This window comes from Notolepis coatsorum (genome assembly GCF_963971535.1).
Source record: "Notolepis coatsorum genome assembly, chromosome: 8".
In the NCBI taxonomy this organism is placed as follows: Eukaryota; Metazoa; Chordata; class Actinopteri; order Aulopiformes; family Paralepididae; genus Notolepis; species Notolepis coatsorum.
This window is the reverse complement of record NC_140172.1, coordinates 18,113,179-18,139,247: the sequence shown is the minus strand read 5'-3', so window position 1 is coordinate 18,139,247 and position 26,069 is coordinate 18,113,179. Positions and strand designations below refer to the sequence as shown.

Genomic DNA, 26,069 nt, shown 5'->3' with positions numbered 1-26,069 from the left:
AAGCATTTACTGACGATCACGGAATTATAAACAACCCCCCCCCCCCCCCCCGTTCATCCGCGCATGATGAGTCATAACGTATAGCAGGGGTTCTCAACCTTTCTGCTGCCAAGGCACCCCTGTGTTCAATAAAATATTCCAGGGCACCCCTACATACGATAAAGACTTTTTCGGTCCTGTCTTTTTTGCTACAATGATGATACAATGATTCTTTATTTGCCGTGCTGTCGTTGAGATGTTTTGTTGTTTGTTTGTCTTTGTTGCTTGTTGGTGAATCTGCAAATATGAATTGCCCCACGCGGGATCAATAAAGTTGTCTGAATCTGATGACAAAAGTGCTTGCTTTCAAAATAATGTTTATTTAAGAAAAAACTGAAAATCATGTATTTTTTTTTTAATACAGAAAAGGATCACTAAAGTGCTATCTGTTGCAGCTGCACTGTTCTCCATAAAAATAGCATATTTGGATAAGTTTGACAATTTCTCAAAAACAGAAAATCATGTATTTTTTTTAAATACAGAAAAGGATCACCAAGTTACCATTTCTCAAAAAATATAAATAAATACAGAAAATAAGCACTCGTTCACTCAGTGGACATTTCTAGCTCAATGCGAGGTCCGCTGCTGCTGGCTAATAATACGGTCAATACGTGGGGAGATCTTTGACAAGGCAACACGCATGTCATCATCAAGGCTCAACTTGGCCCTATATTTTGTTTTCAGAGCTGTCATGGATGAAAAGCCAGCTTCACACAGATATGTGGGGCTGAATGGTATCAACACCTTAACTGCAGCATCATGAGATACTTGGTACTCAGCACCACACTCTGAAACTAGCTCTCCAGGTGGTATCAGATGAGATTTCAATGAGTTCTTCCAAGAGTTTGGATGGAGATGTGTCAGGAAGCTTTGTCTCAATGTTGTCTGTAAAGTCTTTTTTTATCCAGAGTGACTTAATGATTCAGATTTTTAGAAATGGTCAAACTTATCCAAATATGGTATTTTCATGGAAACCAGTGCAGCTGCATCAGATAGCACTTTAGGGATAATTTTCTGTAATCCAACAAATAATTTGGATTCACTATAAAGTGCCTGTTCACTATAAAGTGCCACGTTTTGATATATTGAGCTTTAAACTTTAAGTACATTTTTTGGAACACGCAACCTAAAACACCTTCCTCTCCCAAACCGTTCCTGCAATTGTTTTATGTTGCATGATGATCATGGATACATTTATTATGTATTGTATTTTTTATGTTTAAATATCAACATAATCTGTCTAGTCTGTCCACCCTCAGTACATTTACTATCAATATAATATAGTAGTCTGACTTCATCATATCTTTTCAAACGCACACACATAGAGGGAGAATGCCCCCCCCCCCTTCCCAGTCCTCCTTCCAAGTCCCCACCCTGCTGTTCTCTGTCGCTCTGAACAGGGCTTGTTGTTAGCTTATGCTAAAGGAACATTAATTCCGGTCTTAAACACAACGTGGCCACAAAGGAATGGCAAGGATTGCAAAGCATGTTATATGCATTTGACCCGTTGCGGAATAAAACAGCAGGGATTTGTTTTGGGTCGCAAAAACACTATCCTTGCTGTGTTTCAATGTCCGCGTTCCAGATCCAGAGTACGCTACTACTGCTGAGCTGAGAGACGCTAAGCTCACTGCTCAGCCTGCTGTGTTGAGATGCATCCTTATTGGCTGTGTGCTGTAGAGCGGATATGAGTCACGACACCACGGAGTTTCAAAATAAGAGTATCATAATGACCTAAATGTTGCTAGCTTTCGGAGCCTAGTTATTTAGCTGGAGCTGCGCGTGGGCAGAAATGAGACCCGCTATAGGATTTTCAAAATAAGACTGTTGTCATTCTATATTTTTAAAGAACATTGCCAGGCATCTCGCGGAACCCCTGGCAGCTCTCCGCGGAACCCCTGTGTGCCGGGGAACCCCTGTTGAGAACCGCTGACGTATAGGATCATATACAGTTGGATTTTTTAATATAGCGTGTATCGCGAATAATAATAATAATCTATATATGCGTTTAGGCCTATAACTAGCGTTCTAGGAATTACTGCAGAAAACGATAAAAACACTTATATTCTAGACGGTATTTTCGTATGAATGTTTGAATGAAAAAGTATAACGTTCCTACATCCTGAACGATAGATAATCGATGTTGAATGGGCCATAGTAATGTCAATTTAGCAATACAATTTAAAAAGTTATAGCCCTGCAAAGAAGGTGAACATCTCCATAGGCTTAGAGTGGTGGCAGAGAGGGGCAAACTGCGTGGCAGTTAATGTTTTAAAGAAAGGTAAGTCTAGTGCTGGTTGAGCATATGCATACTTTATGTTGATGGCCTTTGTCTATAATGTGGCCACAAAAATAGAAAGGTTTAATTATTTTGTTTGTTTGCACTAAGTTAATACTTTGACAAATGTAGCCTATATTTTTCAGTCAGTTCTTTGTGTGGCAAACCGCTGTAAACCTTTTTTTTACCAAATAAATGAGAAGCATGTTTAAATCAGCAATGCCTCCTCTCTTTCTGTACCAAAATCTCTCCTAGCTCTAACCAGTCACTGTCAAAATGATGTGCCTGATGTCAAACTGCCTCATTCTTTCAGTTTTTGCATGACTACGTCCTTGAGAATAACTGAAAAGTTTAATTATTTAGTATATATCTTATGCTGATTTATGGTATTTTTTGTGTAAAAAATGTGTTAAATAAAAAAGTGTATACCGAACCAAACCAAAAACCGTGACCTCAAAACCGTGATACAAACCGAACCGTGGATTTTGTGAAACATTCCACCCCTAGTGTGTGCGTGTGCTCACGCATGCTCGCATCCCATCTCTGGTCTTTAGAAAAAGGTCAGAGTAGGGCCCTATGGAATCCACGATCGAAATGAGAAATTAACACGGAATTCTGAATTATCGCCGAATGGCGTGAAATTTGCTTAAATTATACATAAATCGGTTTTCATATAAATCAATCTTCACTATGACTTTAAAACGGTGATACGGCACGGTCTACGGAGACGCAGAAATGACAGTTACCAAATCCATTCCGAGACAACTGAGTGCAGTGCGCGCTCCGCAAGTCACTGACTAGTGTCATGCGTAACAAGAGTCTCTCTCTCTCTCCCCTTCAAGTAGCCAAACGTTACACTATAAAACGAACTGATAGTTGATTTAACTTCATTCATAAGCCATTCTCCCTTTCTGTGTGTGTGCACACGAGTGCCCGTCCAAACTCTGGTCTTTGGAAAGACCAGATGAGGTCATAGGAGTTTGATAGTATTTGGCCAGATAGTGTTGATATTTAAACTTAAAAAAGAATACATAATAAATGTATACATGATCATGCAACATTAAAAAATTGTTGTAGGAACAGTTGGGAGAGGAAGGTAGGGTGGGGTTTTAGTTTGTGTGGTGTGATAATGTTGAAATTGAGAAGTTTAGACTTTAGTTTTACCACAGAAATAACATTTGTTATAATGAAAGTACCTAAAAAAGGTACATTATGGTACCGGTATCGATTCCCAGGGTACCGGTTCATGAGTTATATGAGTATAGAGAGCGCTCTGCTCTTAGTGGAACTGTCCCTTTATCCAGTCTAATAATGAACAATTTTCTCCACATGCACACACCCATCCACCTGACTACACCTACATCCGCTCCTCTACATAAGCGGGGTCGTGGCTACACCATCAGCTCCTTCCCAAGTCTTTCACCACGAAGGCGACGACCACGGGGTCCTCAGTGAGTCAGAGCAGAGCGCTCGCTATACTCATAACTATGGTTATAGAATAACCGTACGTTATATATCATATAAGCTTACGCTCTGCTCTTAGTGGAACAGGAGCTGAGCAGAAGCTCGACAGATGTACCCGCTGAGGCCCCCCACAACCATCAGAACCGGGGAGGACCCGAGCCCCCTGGACCCCCCTAGCGGAGGATGGGAGGGAATCGGATCAGACTGTGCGAAGAGGGTTTAGCACCTCAAAATGCACAGGGTGAGCGGGGTCGAGGTACAAAGGAGAGGCTGACACAATTGGCAGACATCATGAAAGATGCAGGGGCATACTCTCGGGCAGACAGGGTCAAGCCCGGCCTCAACCCGAGAGTCGACTCTGCTACCAACACACCGGAGAACCAACCACCTCCCTATGTTTAGTTTAACAGGAGGCGGTTGTTCCCTTAACCCACCAAGAAAACTTAGAAACATAACTGCGCGTATACACAGGCTATACAAGCAGTACAAGTGTTTCAGTTTTCAAAGGGTTAACCCAGGCCAACAGGTCGAAGAGAACGAGTCCGGACCTGGGCCTGGCGGACTGGGACCTACACAGGGATGCCTAGAGGGGCTGACAGCAACCACCCCGACAGCCCCCTCCCATCCCCACCCAGCAGGGGGAGGGAGGGGTGAAACAATGGAGAAGGACCAGGCCCCCTAACATAGCGCAAGGTACAACACAGTATGGACAAGCACGTCACTGTTATGGGCAACTGTGAACAGCACCCCGGCGGACAACGGGTTAACTGACCTGGTCCTAGTCACACAGCGCCATCCCCAGTCCTAAGAGGGGGGTAGGTAGGCGTGTCGATCTAAAACATCACAGAGGGTGCCACCAAGATGGACAGTACGTGAATGCGCTGCTCCTGGTGGCCCACCTCATGGGCGTGAGACCCCTCCGCCAATGTAATGATCTACTCAGTCATCTCCCCCCGGAGATGCACGTGAGTCATCGAGTCTAACCTAGTGCACTGGCGCTAGGTAGAGATAAAAATCTCCTTCCCAGTCGCCCGCATAAAAAACGCAGTTTCTATGAATTGGGCAACCAAGGCGCGCCGGCCCATAACGTGGTTCCACATTGGAAGCACCCAGGGACAGCGCTATATGCACGTCAAGAACCCGAAACACATCAATGGTGAATTCTAATAAGAAACACCAGACAACATTCCCTCCATGCTGTCTGGGACGAGCAGCAGGAAGCCGGTCAATAAGACAGACACGGGTCTCATATGACGCGTCTGAGGGCAACCCCGTCAATTCTGCTCCTTACATAAGAGGGGAAGACAGAAGTTCCCCCAGAGAGACCTCTACGTGAGTAACAATTGAAAAAGATACATGTAATAATAATTGGGCCAAGTGACCAACGGCCCGATACACACTGTAATAGGGAGCAGAGCAGAAAACGAACAGTTTTCGAATGCATCTCATCATCCAACTTTGACAAAGACAGCGGTCTGCAGCACAGAGCCTGTAACCTCACGGATGTCTCATGGCCAATAGGAAAACGCGCCCAGTGACATATTCCATGGCCGGGGGGAAATCCCGTGACCCACCCATCCTAACATGGAGTGGAACCAGGGGAACGCCCCCCCTCCCTGTGATGCGCTGACCCCTCAGCCGACAGTCTCCCTGACAGGCAGGAGGTCCCACCTCCCGGCCAATGAGTAAAGGGGGGGGGGGGGTTTATTAGCCCACCCCTTATAACCCCTCACCCCTGATACGATGCAACAACAAAGCAGAGCCATGACACCAGTCGTAGCGCGCTACATGAAAGCGCATTATACCTGTTAGGGTAACAGCTTCACATTCTGCACGCCAGCCACACGATAACCTTGTTTGTGCAAAAACTGGCTTTATACACGGCTTCAGGCTCATGTGCGAACTTGCCACCTGAATTTTTACACCTTTACCCTAAAGTAAGAAAAACACAGACCAAAGAGAGGCGCCAAAGGCCTTGGTACAAGAGCTACACATATAAACTTCTGTAGGCCAACACCTAACCCAGTTGAGGACTCAATGCCACGTTTACTTAAACGTGAAACACGATACACACAACCCTCTTTCACAATAAAAAAGGGCAAAAAGTTCTCTCACTACTGCAAGAGGAACACAGTTTTTTATGATGAGAGAAGACATAAGTCCTCTATCAAGTGCTGGTTACAGGCCTTGTGGAGCAATGTCCTACGGACATCTTACCTGCACCTACGTACGCAGGACGAAAGGCCGCAACACAGGTTGGTCTACCACGTTGACAAGGCCTCTCGCTGGCAAGGCCAGAAGAGGCAATGGCTGGAGCCTCGATCCGGCGTGACGCCCCCCTCCTGCAGCCGGTCATGGCGCAGGCCCGACAACATCTTCTGCAAGAGATGACAGAGTGCCAGAGCCCGCTACCCTCACAGCTAGCGCCAATGGTTGGAGCATAAGCTAACAGCTAACTCCAGGCTAACTGATAGCATCAAGCTAACATTTCTAGCCGAGCGTAGCCGCCAGCTAACGCAGTGGCAAGCTAAGCGGCTACTACTGAAGCTGTACAACGTGAGAATAGCAATACAGGCCAACACTTCAGACAGCCGCTGTCTTTTCCTCTTCTTATCCGAAGAAAAAAGGAAATAAAGGCAACACACGTCCCTCACACAGAACAGTGTTTACCAGACACAGCGGCATCGGTAGCAAGCCCCTCGTTGTACGCGGGCTGCAGCCGACCTGAGCTCGGAGATATTCTCATAATGAAACACCAAGCTCACCCCCCTCGCGCCGGGTGTTTTTCGTCTTGTAAAGCGGGGCCAGCGCGGCGGCAGAGTATCCGTTTGTCCAGAGACCCGGGGAATTGAACCGCAGATTCGGAATCACGGTCCCAGGAAAACAAAGCTACGACTTCACTGAGGTGGAGCCTATGTTATCGTGGGGCATCAGACTAGAACCCCCTCCACGCCGCTAAGGGGCAGCGAAAAGGATTCTAGCCTGGAGCCGACCTTCGCAAGCTGTGCAGTTGTCCCCCCCACAACGGACACACCTGGCGCTCGCGTCGCAAAAAACATCACCCGCCCAGAGAGGCCGTCAGCCCTCACACAGCCGACCACCTCCCGAAGCAGCACCTCCCAGCTGCAGAGCCGGAGACAATGCCGGCGGGGATTGCTCAGCGACGCGCACCCCTAATGCGAAGCGCCGGTGGAGGTCAGAATGATCATCATCTTCTAGACACTCCGGTGGCGAAGACATTATCGCTTTATTTCCTCGAAAATAGTGAGCGAGAAAACAAAGTTACAATGTCAACGCAGCTCCTCTTCTCCAATAACTATTTCGGCACTAAACTTAAAAGTGGTGTTGTACAGACACTTTTCGGTGGTGAAAATAGGGAAGGAGCTGATGGTGTGGCCACGACCCCGCTTATGTAGAGGTGCGGATGTGGGTGTGGCCAGGCGGATGGGTGTGTGCATGTGGAGAAAATTATTCATTATTAGACTGGATAAAGGGACAGTTCCACTAAGAGCAGAGCGTAAGCTATACGATATATAACTAGGAGGGATATGATGACTGTGTGTAACTAGGAGGGATATGAGGACTGTGTGTAGCTAGGAGGGATATGAGGACTGTATGTAACTAGGAGGGATATGAGGACTGTATGTATGTGTAACTAGGAGGGATATGAGGACTGTATGTGTAACTAGGAGGGATATGAGGACTGTGTACGTGTAACTAGTAGGGATATGAGGACTATGTGTAACTAGTAGGGATATGAGGACTGTGTGTATGTGTAACTAGGAGGGATATGATGACTGTGTGTATGTATAACTAGGAGGGATATGAGGACTGTGTGTAACTAGGAGTCTGTAAACATTAGAGTAAAACAGACCCATTGTTTTTTAAGATGGGTATGAGTTTATTAAACTCTAATATTAATATTAATATTAAGAGTTTAAAACTTTATTAACAGATTGCAGAATGGGTACAATACAGTACAGCTCAATACAAACAACTGCTAAGAGAATGAAGACCAGAAAAATACTTTAGTCTTGTTTACATCAGGGTCCTGAGGAGGGATAACTTTTCACAGTCATGACATTGTGGCAGCACTTAATTATGTTAACCTATTCAGATGAGGGGCGTTGCTGGAGGTATTGTTTGACGCCCAGCTCAAACTGTCTGAATTGTGAAAATGTGGCCTGCCTTTAAGGCCTTGGTTACACTAAAGGAAAACAACAACATTTAATTTTTGAATGATTTAGTTTGCATGTCCAAGTTAAAAAGCAACAGTGTTTTAGCTGGCATTTTCGTTCTCCTAGCGGCAACGCTCAAAGGGGGTTTTCGTTCTCAAAACTCCCTTGGAATGGTGGCATGTAAACTTGTGCGAGCCGAGATGGAGCCATTCACGCCCAACGCCCATGCGCACTAGACACCGACGTCCGCCTGCCCTCACCAATATGAGGGCTGAGAACGTTGAAGAGAACCGGAAGAGAACAGGATCCAGCCATATTTTTGCAGCGCTGGATTATCAACATGAACGACCAAGTAGCTCAGGTGTTCGTGGCCTTTCTTCTTTTTAAAACTATAATTCAGTTGATGATATCACAGAACGCTGCTTGAACAAGATGCAGACGCACGTTGGGAATGTTTCACGCACACGAGCATCCCAGTTATCGACCCTCCTGGAGCGCCGGTTCTGGATGAGGCCAGGGAGAACGCGACTATGGTGGAGTAATTTTGTCGACGGAGTTAGGCTTCCTGAGGAATGGCGTGAGAACTTTAGAATGTCAAGATTGTCCGTGATCAACCTCCGTGGACATTGTGTATTGAGTAGAATAAAGTAAGTGAACATTTTGCCTGCAAATCACTAGTGTATGTGCTCAGAACAATAACAATAAAAAAAAATGTCTGCCCGTCTGTCTACGAGTGGATTGTGTGAGAGAAAGATGTGTTGCTACCAGGATATTTGCAGATTGTATGCATGGTCCAGGTTAGATCAACAAGAAAATGCATTATGGAATAATTAGACTGGCCTCTGATAGCACATGGTCTTAAGAAGGTTTTGGAAATGTGTAAATACTGTACATAAATCCATGTCCAGGGTGACTGAAGCCCTTCCTACATTGGTCACAGTGGTAGGGCTTCTCTCCTGTATGAAACGTTATTGTAAACCTTATTAAACTGCCAGATGTTCTGATGGTACATACCTGTAGATACTATATCTATACATATCCCTACTAGATACAATTTTGTTTGGCATCCAACCAGAGTGCAAATGTAACAAAGTGCCATAGTTATATTAGAGTTATGTACAGTGATGTCGGTATAAAGATACTATGGTAGTACTAGTAACTTATTCATAATGAAACAATTGTAAAGGGCATATTTTACGTCTACTTGTGGGTATAAACAATAGGTGATCTTACGGTTATTTGGATTAAAGGTGCACTATGGAGTTTTGTTTTCATTTATAATAACACAAAAGAAGTAAATGTATTTAGCAGGCTCTGCAACCAAAACCCCCTTTCTGCAGTGCACTTTTAAAATAATATTACAAATGGAAGAAATGTTCCTTTAACCCTTATCCCTCCCTACGTAACTGATAGAGTTGGCGCATCAGTGCATGAAAATATTGCATCACGTTCAAGGTCATACAACTTAATTTGTAATATTTCGTTCCAATTCTTTTTTTTATGAATACCAACATGAACCTAACTAAAAAATCAATGATGAATAAGTACATGCATTAAGGAGCCATTGTAAACAAAGCATCTGCACCTGCATATATTTGAGTTTAATAACCCCATAAACACAAACATACAAAAAACACAAGATGGGGCACAAGTTTATCTTTAATGAAATTATTGGAGTGATCTGCACATGTGATGCGGGATGCTGCCAAGTCATACTTGAACACTGGTAAATGACTGACAACACCAACACAGAATGTGTGTTGGGGAGGGTGGCACCATGGAACCTGGACCCACCATGTGCTGCACCAACTGCTCAAAGCAGGTGAGCGTGTTCAATGAGGCAAACAGAGCAACATCCCTCTCTGTATCCCTGATATCCCTCTCTGTCCTCTGTCCCTATCCATGGCTTGCTTCTTTAGGGCCAGATATTCGCACTGTAAGGCCAGCTTTCGCTTGCTGATGATTCTGCCGGCAGCGATCACACGCCCATGGCCACTTCGCCTCCCATCATCACAGGCTTTCCTGTACTTGTTTCGAATCCCCTTTAGCTTGGTGGTCAATTTCCCTGTGAAGACAAATCACCAGAAAAAAAAAAGTTTACATACATGCTTGAATAAATGAATGACTTATTTATATAGCACCCTTCACAGCACGAATGCACAGGACGCTTTACACTACAGCTAGTATATAAAAACAAAAACAAAAATTTGAAATAAATGACAACAACAACAGACAGCAGTTAAAAACAGTGAAACCAAATAAAATAGAATAAAATCATTTAAATAAAATCATCAGTCACTAATTAAAAAAACAAAACTATAGGACTATGTCAGGAACAAATAACTGTAGATACTAGCTAGTGCAATACATTAGCCTGTAGGCCTCTAACCAGGATGATAGGCCACAGCAAGAGCAAAATTCCAATGGTCTCAACTGAACCCCCCCCCCCCCCCCCACAGACAAAGGGTTGCTAACGTTAGGTTCGAGGTAATAATATTCACATTGCGAGCCGATCACAGAAGTAGCCAATTAAAATGATTTACCCACATAATCATGCTCTTCAATTTGCCTAATGTTACTTGTTATATTACGAACAGGATACACCGTGTGCTACCCAGTGGCTAACGTTACCCCCACGTAACGTTAGGGCCCAAAACCAGTCCCCGTTTTGTTGCTTTTTATCAACAAGCCCAAACATTCTAGCTAACGCTAGCTCTACAACATACCTTTTGTGATATCTTGTGGGTTGTGTGGGAACTCTTTCCTAAGCGCTGTAGCCTCTTCTGGAGACGGGTAATGGCTTCTTGTTGTCGACTTGTGAGCTCGCGTGTGCACTCTTTGGATTTGTGCACGGGACAAAATACCTCCCGCGCATGCTCAGTGTTGAATTCAGTGACGCGATCCGTTGCAGTCTGACCACGCCTAGCTTCCGACAACGAAAAGAGTACAGGAGACAAACGACGTCTAACCTGACTGCCATAACGCAACGTTCAGAAAAGTGAAAATGAAACGTTGTCGTTTTCCTTTAATGTAACCGCAGCCTAAGAAGGATTTTCTTCTCTTAAGTGTTCTAGAAAACAGACGGCTTTACAAGTTATAAATGAGCACATCATGTTCAAGAAATTCTCAGATTTCAACATATGACACATCATCTGAAAGCTTACATTCTGTACTTTCGCAATCTGGAAAAATCTGGAAAATTATCTGGCACAAACCGCTGTGCGGAGAGTGGAGACCCATAACAACCGCCCGTTACTATGACATTATTTATCATTACATACATACTGTAGCTAAATGCTGTTTTTCATTCAAGGAACAACATTTTCTTTTTAGATTTGGAAATGAGTGACCAGCCAGAGATATTTTTACCAGCCAAAATTTGTAAATAGCTTTTTAGTTTATCCCTTTGAGTTATTAAATGTATTGTGTGTCATCTCTCCACTCCACGCTATGGTAGTGCTTGTGCCAGCACAGGAGATATGATAATTAAAAAAAAAATTCTATATAGGCTATAAACATATTTAAATCAATCAAATCTTCCTTTTTAATAAAATAGGCTCAGGAATCAGGATTGTTAACGCTAATTAGCCTAATCCATGTAAAAAAAAAAAAGTAGCCTATAGTACATTAACTCTTGGTTTCTTCCCTGGCCTGACAGGACAGCTATCTGGAGGGAGATGGTGATGGAGAAGAGTGTCAAGAGGAAGGAGAGAAAGATAATTGGTGATTTAGTTTCTATGTAAGAGGGTTACAGATTTAACTATGGTAGTATAATAGAGGAGATTCTGACCTTTCAAATGATGCCTCACTTGACCCTATAAATCCAATTATAGGCCTGGCATTTTATATTCTACATTCATATTGCATGTGTCCGGAGTAGAGGTGGGCGTGAGTAATTGATTGATCGATTACTCACGGCTATGAGAAAACTCGATCTTAAATTATTTACTAGGACGCACTTTTTTTTTTATGGTGCCAGCTTGTGAGAATTCGTTGTAGCCAGCTAGCATTGATGCTATTCAATGCCATCAACATTAGCTAAATAGCTAACCAACTAAATACAATGACCGTACCCAACTAACGTTAATGCCATTGAGAACATAGCTTAGGGCTGGGCGATAAAACGATAATTATCGGGATATATTTTATCGATCGATAATAAAAAATTATATATATATTTAATTTAAAAAAAAAATTGTGACCTGCAACAGTGGACAGACTTGTCTTTCTTGCAACTTAAAGTATTGGCTTTGCTTGTCCAAATGACAATACTGACCAAATTGAGATTTATTTCTCTCTTGTCCATTTATTTTGTTTGCTTTCTAATTTAAAATACAGTTTGAAACCGTCTGTACACAGTAGGCTATGTGTGCTAGCAGAGCTAGTCTCCAGTCACGAGTCACGGTGCACATGTGCGGTGGTTTGTCCACCAAACAGCAGAGAAGCCTGTTTACGTTCGCTTTCAAACCAGCTGCAGCCTGAGAACTGGAGTGTGAGGGGCTGTAACACTAAAGATGGCGGCAACGACAAAGAATTGCTGCAAAATAAACCTACATTTGTTGTTTAATAAAAAAATTAGGGCTCTCAGTTTATCGCGTTAATTAGATTAATTACACAGCAAATGATCACGTTATGAAAATTAACTCAAAATTAATTACAATTTTTTTTTTTTTTTTATCATTCATTCCATAACAATGTAGAATACACATTTACAGACTTTTTTTTAATATGGTCCATTTGCATGTTCTTGGTATCTGATTCTAGGGACATCTATGAATCTCAGGGAATGTATTCCCAGTGTCAGAAATACTGTGGGCTAGATCCACAAAGAATGGATTGCACGGTGCAAGTTGCACCCTTACTTACAATTCATTATGAATTGAAAATGGGGGACCCTGATGTAAACAAGACGAAAGTCTTTCTCTGGTCTGCATCCCCTTAACAATTGTGTGTATTGAGCCGTATTGTATTGTACCCATTCTGCAATCTGTTCATAACATTTTCATTCAATCAATCAATCTGCGCGGTGATTGATTGAATGAAAATTTTATTTTGAGTAAATTGTAATGAACCAAATGAGAATATCAATACAAAAATGTTTATCTTTGACTGTGAATAACACTGTTGTGAAGGGCCAGATTAAACCGAATATATATATTTATTTATATATATATATTTAATTGTATTTGTATATTCTCTAATATTCCCTGATATCCCTTGTATATTCCTTGTACAATATGCATTGAATATCCATTCTAGCCTACTGAACATCCCATAATAGTCTCCATTCTACTATTGGTCGAGACCTTGGTGCCAGGCTGCCATACCCCTCAGACCCAGTTCAAACGTACCGCTCAACATGTACGAACAAGTCCTAGTTCCGCGTAGGAATCTGGCTACCGCACCACTAATGGGACTATTTGTTCATAGTGCGTATATATACTGCGCTACTAAAGTAGGACTTCCTTTTCAGTCCAGTTTCTTACCCTCCAATAGAGTCACAGACGTAAAGCCTCCCCGCGACGCCACGTGTGGGAGTAAGGCCAAGTTCGGCTTACCATCGGTATTGAGACATCGTGTATATTAATATTTGAATAGTCATATTTGGCACTATATCGTCGAGTTGGACGTAGTCTATTAAGCTAATAATAGTCTGTTAATATATAGTGCTTCGTGCGGTGAGAATACTACCGTAGTCAGCACCCCATCGTTTCGGGCAGAAAACTGGCTGCTTATCCAGGGTGGTTGACCCTACGTGAAGCTGCACCCGAGGAGCCCCAGAGCCGACGAGCGAGTGGACCTGTATACCGGATTATTCTACCGACGACAGCCCGCCTTCCCAGGCACGGATTATGCTTTGTATACGTTGATTATTCCATGGATAAAGACCCCCGACACTGCCGTGTGTTGGAACCCCCCCCCCCCCTGGAGAGGACGCAAGGTGAGGAGACGCTCTGCAAGACGAGGTCGCTTCACGTCTCTCCCCCGTGGACCGGAGGACGCCGGCCCACAAAGAGTCCACCTGCTTTCAGCTGTGGTCCAAGGATCGCCGGCGCATTGAACGGCACTACAGTGGGTTCACCTGGGATACCCTTGGCCGGATGAGGCAGCCGGATTCTACCCCCCCCCCCCTTCCTACTCCTGTCGGCTTACAAGCGACCGGATTAACCCCCCCTAGTGTATCCAGTCTATAATCATTAAAGTATCATTGCTGTTATTCCTTAAACTATTCCAGGTCGTATATGTACCACCTGCGCCTTCAGAGATTGGACATTCTCTATTGATATACCGACGAATACTCTTGCCATAAAAGTGCATACTAATTCCCATTCATAAATGTGATTGATTTGATTAAGTGCTTGCTCTACACACCATCGCTGTGTAGAAATAAAGACCTATTTCTAATTCGTACATTTGTGTTGGATCCGTTTCATCTACGTGACAGTGTTCATCATAATATATTTATGCCGTGTACTGGGTGGCCGAATATTAAGTACAAAGGTAGTGGTAGTAAGTATCATATCTAGTAATACAGTCAGGGAATTGTACCCCTCAGTTACAAACACCATGCTCAAATTGACCAGACCTGAAAAATCTAAGCAAATTAATAGATGGAAGATGATTAAACAGAAGGTTTTGTAGATGCAGTACTGAATTCTGCCATCCGGACACATGCAATTTGAAATATGATTATAGAATATAAAATATCAGGCATAAAATGGTTATGCGATTAAAATGCGATTAATTAGATTAATTAATTACAAATCCTGTAATTAATTAGATTAATTTTTTTTATCGCCCGACAGCACTAAAACAAATATATATATATATATATATATTTTTTAACCTCTTAACACTTTCAGAGCCCAAGCTTAATCTTGATGTACCGCTTGAATACCCACCGCCCCCCAATTTTAAATTATGGCTATGTGTCTAATCTGCCCATCGCTTATCAATGACTCGTTTTCCAGTCAACATTGTCGAAGCGGATTGTTTTTTTATCGGTTCATTTTCATTTTATAGCATTTTGAAAAGCCCTTGTTTTCAAGGAAAATATAAATATTCCATGATAATCGCCCTTTACCAGAATATTCTAGAATACACAAAAACGGTGACATTTTTCGGCCTATTTATGAATAGTTTTCAAATAAATGCTAGATTATCAATAGTATATGTACGTATGCACGCTATATAGGCGATCTGAAAAATCGATTCTCTGATTTCCTCAAAGCGACACACACACACACAGGGCTAAGGCTGAGATCTCAGCGAATACAACTCTGATTATCCCAAGACTTGTAAAATAGATTCCTTACCTCAGATCAGATGTTCTCCAAAAAGATCATTCCAATTCCTGATCGCCATTCCAAAAATCGATCGCTTTTATTGATCCAACGCTACAGTACATACTATATATATATGTATTCCACGCTGTTCTGAGGCTCCACAATGAATCCGATCGGCTCGGGTTACATGCCTGAGAAGTAAAATGTGGATTCGGGATTTCTCTTTTCTCATCCATTTTCATTGAGTCCATTCCAAAAGGGTGCATTACCATCTGGGAGACGATAGGGGGCGGTTTTTTCACATCTGAGCTCCTACAGGGGCTGCATACCAACGGGAGACTCGGTTGATGAAATATGAATTCAGATCGATAACAATTTTTTTTAACACTAATTGTCATCGTGGGCATTCAGGCATTGGGCTGATAAAACGTCTTATCGCGTTTTGGGCATTGAAAGTGTTAACCCATTTGGGTGCCAATGACGAGATTTCTCGTTATTTAATCGTTATTTCTTTTATTAGCGATATCCATTAATTTTTCATTCATCCAGCCTGACGTTATCATTGGGAATGGCTCTGAGCTCGAAAAAGGCAAATACCGCCGCCTATCGTCTCCCGGATGGTAATGCACATCATTGGATTGGATTGAGTGGCCATGTGCATCAGAGAAAAACTCCGGTCAGGGGTTTCTCCATCTCTGGCAAGCAGTGTCTGTTATCACATTCACTGGGGAGGCTCAGAGCAGCTTTCGATTATGTGTTTCTGACTATAACGTTGGATCAATAAACGCGATCAATATTTGGAATGGCGATCAGGAATTGGATTAATCTTTTTGCAGAACATCTGATGTGAGGTATGGACTCTATTTTACCAGTATTGGGTTAATCAGATGTTTTTTTTCATAGCGATCACAACGTGTCTGTGTGTGTGTGTGTATGACGTTAGTGCTGACCAGGTCATGGATAATAGATTTTTCAGCTCGCTTCTCTAACGTGCATAAGTACACATATACTATCGATAATCTAGCGTTTATTTGAAAACGATTCATAAATCAGCTGAAAAATGCGTTTTGTGTATTCCACTAAAGGGCTATTATCGCGGAATTTCTCTGAAATTACTAGAACTCTCCGAAACTATACTCTTATTCAAAACGGTATAAAACGGAAATGTACCAATGAAAAAACTATCCGTTTCGTACATGTTGACTGCAAGCAAGTCATTGATAAGCGAGGGGTGTTTTAGACCCATAGCCATAATTTAAGATATAGTTTAAGCGTTCGCAAATATCCCCAACTTCCCATTGACTAAAGCGCTGGCACTCAAGGGGTTATCTGGGCAAAGGGGCGTGACAACCAATGTGTTAACGTTAGCAAGCTAAGCATGCATAGTGCAACCTGTGTAACGTTAAGTAACTTGTGTTCCGCGGGGAAAGACCCTTCATCACTACATACAACTTGGTTTGATCCAAACGTCCATTCAGAAACTTTGTATTATGAAATAATTCTGGGATGTCTGACTATTTCCCTATGCATTGGTGGGAGTTCAGCTGACAGTGCATCCATAAAGTCCACGACATAAGTTCATGAGATGCTCTGTTCTCTTGTTTATCATCATTCTTTAAAAAAAATTGTATCTCTTGTTGTGTTTGAGGTGGATGTTGTTGAGTGTGTGGGTTTTTTCATGTATCAAGTTGAAACAAGCCTCTTTTGACTGTTGGAGTTAGGGATGTTAAAAATAGCTAATAATATGATTCAATATTAGACATTGATCCTGAGGCAACCGGCTATCCGTCTGCTATTTGTAGATATATCAAGACAACAACACAACTTGCCCTCAGGGACAATAATATTTCATCTATTTCCATCTATAATATCTTAACACAATGTGTGATTATGACCAGATGGAACACTCACACAGGAAAGGGCTAATTTAGATACAGTATTCCCCCTGCTATGTATTATTTACAGATAATTGAAGGTACCTCAAAACATGAAACCAAGCCACGTCACACATATTGTGTCTGTGTGTGTGTACATTTCAGGACATGACTGTTAGGCTGACTGCTGCTACACTCATTGGTGTACAGTGTAAATAGGAGAGGGGAGCTCACCACACCTTGAGGCACCCCGGTGCTGCAGAATTTGACCTCAGAGTGTGTCATTCACTTTGACTTGTTGTGTCCTGTTGGTAAGAAGAGAATAGAACCATTTGATTATTGAGGGGTTTATCCCAAACTCATAAGCTTCTGGACAAGCAGGTGAGGGCGAACAGTATCAAACACAGAGCTAAAATCTGCAAATAGCATCCGTTCGCCGTTATATTATTTCAAGATAATAAAGTAGCTATAATGAGTCAATAGATAAAAAGCAGTAATGGCATGTAGGTTACTCACCCTACTCATATACAGTGGGCATCCACACTACACAGCATTTATAGACATAAATAAACTGCATGGCTCATCTACTCTGGGTATTCAGTAGGTGGTGTCAAAGAGGCAACTACCCATGTGACCTGAGGATAGGGGTGGACGGTATAAACGGTATACAGTATAAACGGTATGAATTTGCGCTACGGTATGGATTTTGACTATACCTTGTGACCGGTAGAGCAACACAGTGTGGGGGGAGGGGGCTGCCAGGAGCGGAGCCAACACCAGCCCGCCGAGACAGGGCTCCACAGTGCGACTATTTCACTCGGATTTCCCCCTAAAAATAGATATGTCTGAACTGGAAAAATTATTTAGGAGCACAGAGGCTTTGCATAGTGGGCGTGTCAACGCGCAATTGTCATTTCATAATAGACACGGAACAGAGCAGACCTTCAATTCTAGAAGCAAACTAGCACTTCAGCCCTGCGTTGCACACAGCTGTGTGACAACTTCTCTCGCGAGTCGCGCAGTTTCTATGTGTAATGTAAACTCTGCGTCTGATCCAATGGTCTAACATGTTTTGCATCTTCGCCATTCTGGAATGCCCACATCGCGCTAAAATCTTAAGTAATGTTAAATGTTGATGTAGCCTCAGAAAGCTAACGTTAGCTCTACTAGCAGCCTGTTGATGTAGCTTCAGCATCTCTCTCTCTCTCTCTCTCTCTCTCTCTCTCTCTCGTGTTAGTGTATAGGCTATATAGTGTATTTCAATATAAGTTTAATTGATTAATGATATATTCGAAGGAATGCAGGTTTATAGCTATATCAACCCCCTCCAATGTACAGTTTTGCTTGTACAGTGTCCCCCACGCACCCCTCCTACCCAACCTCCTCCAACAGTTTCTACGTCAAATGTATATACACTCTTTTTCTGGACACTTTTTGTATCACAAACAGTACTGTATTTGCAAATCTGGTATGTCATAAATGTATAGATGTAGCAGTACTGTCTATCTGTATGTCGTGTGTGACATATGTTATGATGAATTGAAAATGGGGGACCCTTATGTAAACAAGACTAAAGTCCTTCTCTGGTCTACATCCCCTTAACAATTGTATGTAATTGAGCTGTACTGTACCCATGCTGCAATCTGTTAATAAAGTTTTCAATCAATCAAACAAAGGTCTGTCCCATTGTATACCAATCAATGGGATACATTGCATGTTGACCTGCATTCTTTCAAATGTATATAATTAATCATTAAAACAGATGTGTAACAAATAAGAAATACAAATTCCACAGAAGGCATTAAATAATTATTATTTTCAATCATTTCACAATAATTGCATAATTGTGTTTGAATATCTGAGTAATTAAAGTAATTATACATTTGTCCAAAATAGCTGGTTCAGATATGGTTAAGCAGCTGCCCTGTGATCAGATGAATCCATATTATTTATTTTTCCGACATCAAATGCGTAATTTCTTATCGTACAAATATTGTCATATTTATTTTAATTATGATTACGTAATTAATTCCAAGGAGGCCTGGAGCGTTAACATGAAGGAATCACTATGAGAACACAGTCTGTCAAGTTAATAAAATGTTCAATTAGTCAATCAATCATAAGAGTGCTCCTCAGCACTCTTAAATCTGCTCTCAGCCACGATCAAATCTGATCTCAGGAAAATTTGGGGACTCGCGCTCCCAGCCCTAATATGTCTTAAATGGGCAGAAATCTTCCTAAGAGGAAATTTTTGGTCGTAAATTCGTTTGGGAATGAGACCCATTCTCAAAACACGATCCAAGATATGCGTTACCTGCCTGCAGACACTTGAGAAAAGGTTTTGCATTTTTCTATTGCAGTTTTGCACAATAAATGTTCTTAAAATACCTCTGTACTATGTGAAATATGTCCTAGTAATACAAGAGTACAGTAATAGCTGCCAGTGTTTACCCCTTCAGAAGCATGTATTATAGACATTTTAAGATAAGATAATATACCGTGATATACCGTTACCGACCGTCTACGCTTCAAATGATACCGTGATATACATTTTAGACCATACCGTCCAGCCCTAGGTGGGAATCACCAGTTTCATCACGATACGATACAATATCGATTATTTGGACAATGATATGATATTTGCCAATATCACAAAGTCTGCCACGATACGATACGATTCAGGTGCCTGCGATCGATATGAGACGATATCATATGCCCATTTAACACAATCAGTAACATTAAGATCAACTCAAAAAAGGCAATGAAAATATTTGACATTTAAATTTTTTAGCTCTTCGACATTTAAATGAAAAACAAACTATTGTTTTTAATACAAATAGACCTGTTCACTGTAAAGTGCCACGTTTTGATATATTGAGCTTTAAACTTTAAGATACATTTTTTTGAACTCGTAACCTAAAACCCCTCCCTACCTCTCTCTCGCAACCCGTTCCTACAACAATTTTTTTTTATGTTGCATGATTGATCATGTATTAATTTATTATGTATTATATTAAATATCAACATTATCTGTCCATCCTCAATAATGCTATCAAACTCCTCTCACCTCATCTGGTCTTTCCAAAGACCAGAGATGGGACGTGAAAACACACACACACGGAAAGGGAGAATGCCCCCCCCCCCCCTTCCCCACTATTGGAACTCTGCTGTTTTCTCTGCCTCTGATCAGGGTTAGCTTAGTTAGCGTAAGCAGCTAACGTTAGTTTAAGTCTTTAACGCGACGTGGGCATAAACAAATGGATGCAAAGCATGTTAGATGCATTTTACCTGTTGCGGGGGAAAAAAGCAGGGACTTATCGGCGGACACACACAGAGCTAGTGCTGTTGGGCGGATATGAGACTTGGCACGGGATTTTCAAATCGATATGAACCAATCTTTTTACGTTGCATCGATCCTATTGGATCCTTGATAATTAGATCGATGTATCGATCTGGATCGGTGTATCGTCCCACCCCTACCTGAGGATACTAGTAAAACATTTTGAAATATTAAATTGCAAATAGGGCTGCACGATAAAATCGCGATCTCGATTCATACATGTATGCGATCTCATTTCTAAATGACGATTCTGATGTATTTGCATCAATATGGAGATCAGTTGCATTAAAACACTCGCTCCTATTCCCCTATGCATTCATGTCACGCTGCATTCACGTCACGCTGCATTCACATGTTGACTTATTTGCTTCGTAACAATCCCAGTTGCAATATCAATCACCCTTACAGGATGTAGTAGCCAGTTGATAAGATTGTTTTCACCATCTATCCACTGGAGAGAGCACCTACCCCATTCATTGGTCAGCCCAGTAGACCCATTATAGGCCTATCACTGAATTTTAGACGAGACAGACTATTGAGAATGATGCACCCATGTTAGCCGTGGTGTGCACCAGCAATCCTACAAGTTGAATAATAACTACCACAGTTTTGCATGAGATTTGACTGTCAATAAATGACATATTGACAGCATTTATGTATATATAATCTAACTAGTGCCCAATGAATCACGTTCAAAATATAAATAACTTCTCTTAAACCACTATTCACTTTTAACCACTACTCTGATGATTCTATTTAAATTATTTTATTCTATTATTTTATTTGGTTTCACCGTTTTTAACTGCCGTCTGTTGTCATTTCTTTCAGATTTGTGTTTTTATATACTAGCTGTAGTGTAAAGCACCCTGTGCATTCGTGCTGTGCAGGGTGCTATATAAATAAAGGTAATTCATTCATATTCACGATTCCTCCTAGAGCCAGGACTTCGCTTGCATTTGATAACTTCCGTGTTTCAAGTAAACTCCAGCTGGAAGGGAGGGGCTGAGCCCGCTGCCCCCACCAATAGTGAGGAAAGGTGGGTGGGGGTGAGGGGGGATGAGCCCGTCTATCTCTCTGTACGTCCAATGATTTGAAGTAGCGTTACACTATAAAAACTAACTGGATAGTTGATGATAATAAATATTTCACTTCATTAGCAAAAATATTGTAAAATCATTAAGTCTGCTATCAGCTATACCCCCTCTTGTGTGTGTATGTATAACTTTACTATAGGCTACTCTTTTTGACATGGATTAGGCTAATTAGCTTTAACAATCCTGATTCCTGAGCCTATTTTATTCAAAAGGAAGATATTGATTTAATTAAAATATGTATATAGCCCAGGGGTTCTCAAACTTTTTCATACCGTGACCCCATTTTATTTAGGATTTTTTTGGGGACCCCACACTTAACTCATTCAGCGCCAACCACGTAATATTACGTGTTTCCTCGCCAACATTTGAGCGCCAAAACACGTAATATTACGTTTTTAGATCCTTTGATATTTTTTTTGATATATATACCGATGTCGATATCTCTGTATAGAAAACACTTTTTTATGATAATCAAATAAAGAACTATTTCCAAAACACATTTTTTTACTTTTGTAATTTATTTTCAGAAATGACTGATATTACTGATATAAATATAAGACCAAAACATGTTAAATGAAAAAAAAATATTTAAATAAAAATACATTGTACAACAGTTCAAAACTTTTGAGGACAGTAGTAGGCCTTAAATGGCCAAAGCCAACAGTATTGGTATTTATAAGATAAAATGTGAAAATGGAGCCAGAACAAACTGAACAGACATTGGCTTTTGCAGTCTTCTGAATTTTAAGTACAGTAACTGCCCAGTACTTTAGGGTTAGGCCTAACCCGTGGCCTTCCCGGGCTTTGGAAGCAGACAAATGTTGTGCTTAACAAACTCTCTCTCTGTACCGATCCCATTTATCTTTTCACGGACAACATTTGAAGCAGCAGAGAAGAGACGTTCACTATCCACGCTAGTGCAAGGAACGGACAGGTACTTGCGTGCCACTGAGGCGAGGGCAGGGAAGCGGGTCATGTTGCTTTGCCAGTACTGCAGCGGGTTCACGTTTCTGGGGATGGTGGGCTCACTCAGGTAACCATGCACCTAAAAGAAATATAGACAAGTCAAGTGTAAATATACATCTCTGGCAAATCATCAGGAAATTATTATTCAACATTTGCATTCATGACACCAAATGAAATAAAATAACTGTTCATTCAATTATCTATTTTTCTTGTGAGGCCAAAACTCTGAATTCAGAAAAGTAAACTCTATAAGTCCCAGTATATGTAAGAGGCCTAGTAATTTCAATGTAGTAGCCAGTTGATAAGATTGTTTTCACCATCTATCCACTGGAGAGAGCACCTACCCCATTCATTGGTCAGCCCAGTAGACCCATTACAGGCCTATCACTGAATTTTAGATGAGACAGACTATTGAGAATGATGCACCCATGTTAGCCGTGGTGTGCACCAGCAATCCTACAAGTTGAATAATAACTACCACAGTTTTGCATGAGATTTGACTGTCAATAAATGACATATTGACAGCATTTATGTATATTGAACACTTTTGTTTACACTTTACTTATTTTATACCTATATCTATTTTTATCTAGCACACTCTCAGGAGCAAAACAGAAAGAAGCATTTCATATAAAATATTCTGTATGACAACAACTAATAAAGAAACTTGAAACATGGCCTACCTGCACACTTGTTAGACCCGTTGCCTGTTCATCCTGCTCCTTTTCCTCCAGAATTTCATCGAACATGTCCAGGAACTAATGGCCTGCACTTGGCATACACATTCTCTTTTCTTCTGGCTCATCGTCTTCTGCGTCTGGTGTAGGCACTGTGGCACTGGCGCTGGTCGTCGCTGCCGCTGTCATCTTGTCCACTTCTTTCTCTAGCTTGTTTTTTGCCACTTACTTGAGGTCTGTGTCAAAGTAGCGATCTTTGTATCTCGGGTCCAGGATTGTTGCCAAGTAGTAGAGTTGCTCGGAGAAAGTGGTATCGAATCTCTTGTTCACGGCTTCAAGCAGTGCAGACTTGGTTGTTTTCACCCCACTGTCGGTTTCGGCTGTCTTGTTCAGAAAACGCTTGAGTGCCACAACAGATGGGATCACGTCAGCAGCTGTAGCTGTATGAGAGCTAATCTCTCTTGTCAATTCTTCAAAGGGTGCCAGATGTGTAGTCATTTTGTCAATGAGACTCCACTGGTTTGCGTTGAGAAATACAGGCAGTCCGTGGTCAGCCTTGTACATAACCAGTGCGCGCTTCTGTTCCAGGATAGTTCTCATCATCATGAATGTGCTATTCCATCGTGTCGGGACGTCCTGTTGTAGCATCTTGATCTTCATCCCCATGTCTCTCTGGATGTCTCTCAGCCGAGAGGTACTAAGGGGGGAGCTTTTAAAATGTCCAACTATTTTTCTCGCTATAGCCAAAGAGTCAATGACTCTTCGCTGGCTTAATACTGCATTGTGCACTGCTAACTGCCCCGAATGAGCCATACAGCCCAGGCTTTTAACACCACACTCCTCCATTGCCTTCACCATATTGCGTGCGTTGTCTCGAAGCACGACGTGCACATTTTCTTTCCAGATTCTCCATTCAGTAAACATGCCGTCAAACACACTGGCTATGGCGATACCTGGAATAAAATCATTTAAAAAAAACGTTTAATCAAAGACACGTTAGCTATAGCTGGCACATGATATAATACATGGGTTTCTGGCAACGTCACGATTGGATGCACGCGAGTTTCAGGGCAGAAAGCAGCCGAGACCCCATAGAGCAGGGGTGGCCAACCCGCGGCTCGCGAGCCGCATGCGGCTCTTTGCCCGTCAATGTGCGGCTCTTCCATCCATAAAAAAAAATAAAACAAAATAAAACATTTTTTTTTTACTTTTTTTTTTTTATGTCACTCATTCCATAAGGACGTAGAATAAACATTTACAATTTTTTTTTTAAATGGTCCATTTCCATGTTCTTGGTATCTGAATCTAGGGACATATATGGATCAGTGTCAGAAATAGTGTGTCTGTTACTAGGCTTGAGTAAATTGTAATGAACCAAAGGAGAATATCAATTCTATTTAAAGAAAATATTATCTTTGACTGTAAATAACACCATGCTAAAATTTACCAGACCTGAAAAATCTAAGCAAATGAATAAAGGGAAGATGATTAAACAGAAGGTTTTGTAGATACAGTACTGAATTCTGCCATCTTTTTTATAATGTAAATTTCTCCACCATTCTTCATCATATTGCAACACCGTTTTTTGCAAGACGTTCACAGAAAGGTAGAGAAACTAACTGCGTTCTGTTTTATGGCAATAACGTTCAGGTTTGTGGGAGATAATCCCAAAAAATAAGAGAAATTAAAAAGTAAATCCAGAAGTCAGATGATTGACAGGGGCTGGTGTGAGCTGGGTAGGGTAGTTTTTCGAAATTTGAAAGCCCTGAGTCTCTTCCTTCAAAAGACTACACTCACTTTTGGCTGTGCCACTTCCTCCTGTCAATATGCGCCGGTTTCCGACTCAATGCCCTGAGATTTCTATAATCTTATATTTCACTAATAACAGTTAAAATAATTGGTAAACAAACATAATGCTGAAAATATACACTTTTACTGTATATCTCGGGCTTAAGAGGTTAACCCTGTGAGGCCCAAATTAAAAAGAAATTAGCAACTTCAGAGGCCAGAGGGTGGGACATATAAACACATTTACTATCAAATAGCATTGTGAGACTGAACAACAGGACCAATTGACTATACATGTGCTTAAAGGGGAACTATCTTATAAATGGCTTTTTTCAGTGTTTACCATTGTTTCTTAGCTATGTGGACTTATATTAATAGGATATAATATGTCTCGAATTCTCATATTGGCGAATTCTTCCAATTCTCCTCTCACAATATTCACCCTCACTGAACTGAGTCATCTGAAAATGTGCATATCTGTGATGTCAGAGATTTCTCAGCTGCATAATAATGTGGCAGTTGATGTGGCAGTTGGCACCAGGCCACACAGTGGTTGGAGCCCAGCCTCAAAACGGCTTAAGATCTTGAGGTAGAAAAATGCGTTTTTTAGTACTTGATTAGAAATACAAAACAATGCATTTTTTTGGAAAAAAACCTAGGTGTTCCATAGACTCACAGGAATTGTGTAAAAGTGCCCAAATAGTGAAAGAAATAGTAAAATAGTTCCCCTTTAACATTTTTTAAATAAACATTATTTTTTTAAATGGCTAAAAGTGATTTTGTAATTTTGCAACCGTGGGTCTCACAGGGTACTTTTAACCCTGTGAGGCCCAAATAAAAAAGACATTAGCAACTTCAGAGGCCAGAGGGTGAGACCTATAAACACATGAAGGGTGCCATGACTGAAAAAAAAGGTTGAGAAACGCTGGTATATGGTGTGGCTCTTTGTGGTACCACAGTCATTTTTTTGTGGCTCTTAGTCTCTGACTGGTTGGCCACCCCTGCCATAGAGAGTGCAGCTCTATTTGAGTCCTTCCCATATTTGTGGAAAATCTATAAAATAAAAAGTTAAATTTTCATTGTTC

The 26,069-nt window shown here is 41.5% G+C and overlaps 1 protein-coding gene across 1 annotated transcript in view; it reads right to left on the bottom strand.

The window, feature by feature from the left end:
- Positions 1-26,069, bottom strand: part of LOC311233008 (uncharacterized protein) — a 39,515-nt gene that overhangs the window by 8,654 nt on the left and 4,792 nt on the right. Inside the window, exon 2 of the mRNA XM_084319861.1 lies at positions 17,359-17,424. Within this exon, the coding sequence (XP_084175987.1) occupies positions 17,359-17,404 (46 nt within the window). The 5' untranslated portion in view covers positions 17,405-17,424. The remainder of the gene's footprint in view (positions 1-17,358; positions 17,425-26,069) is intronic.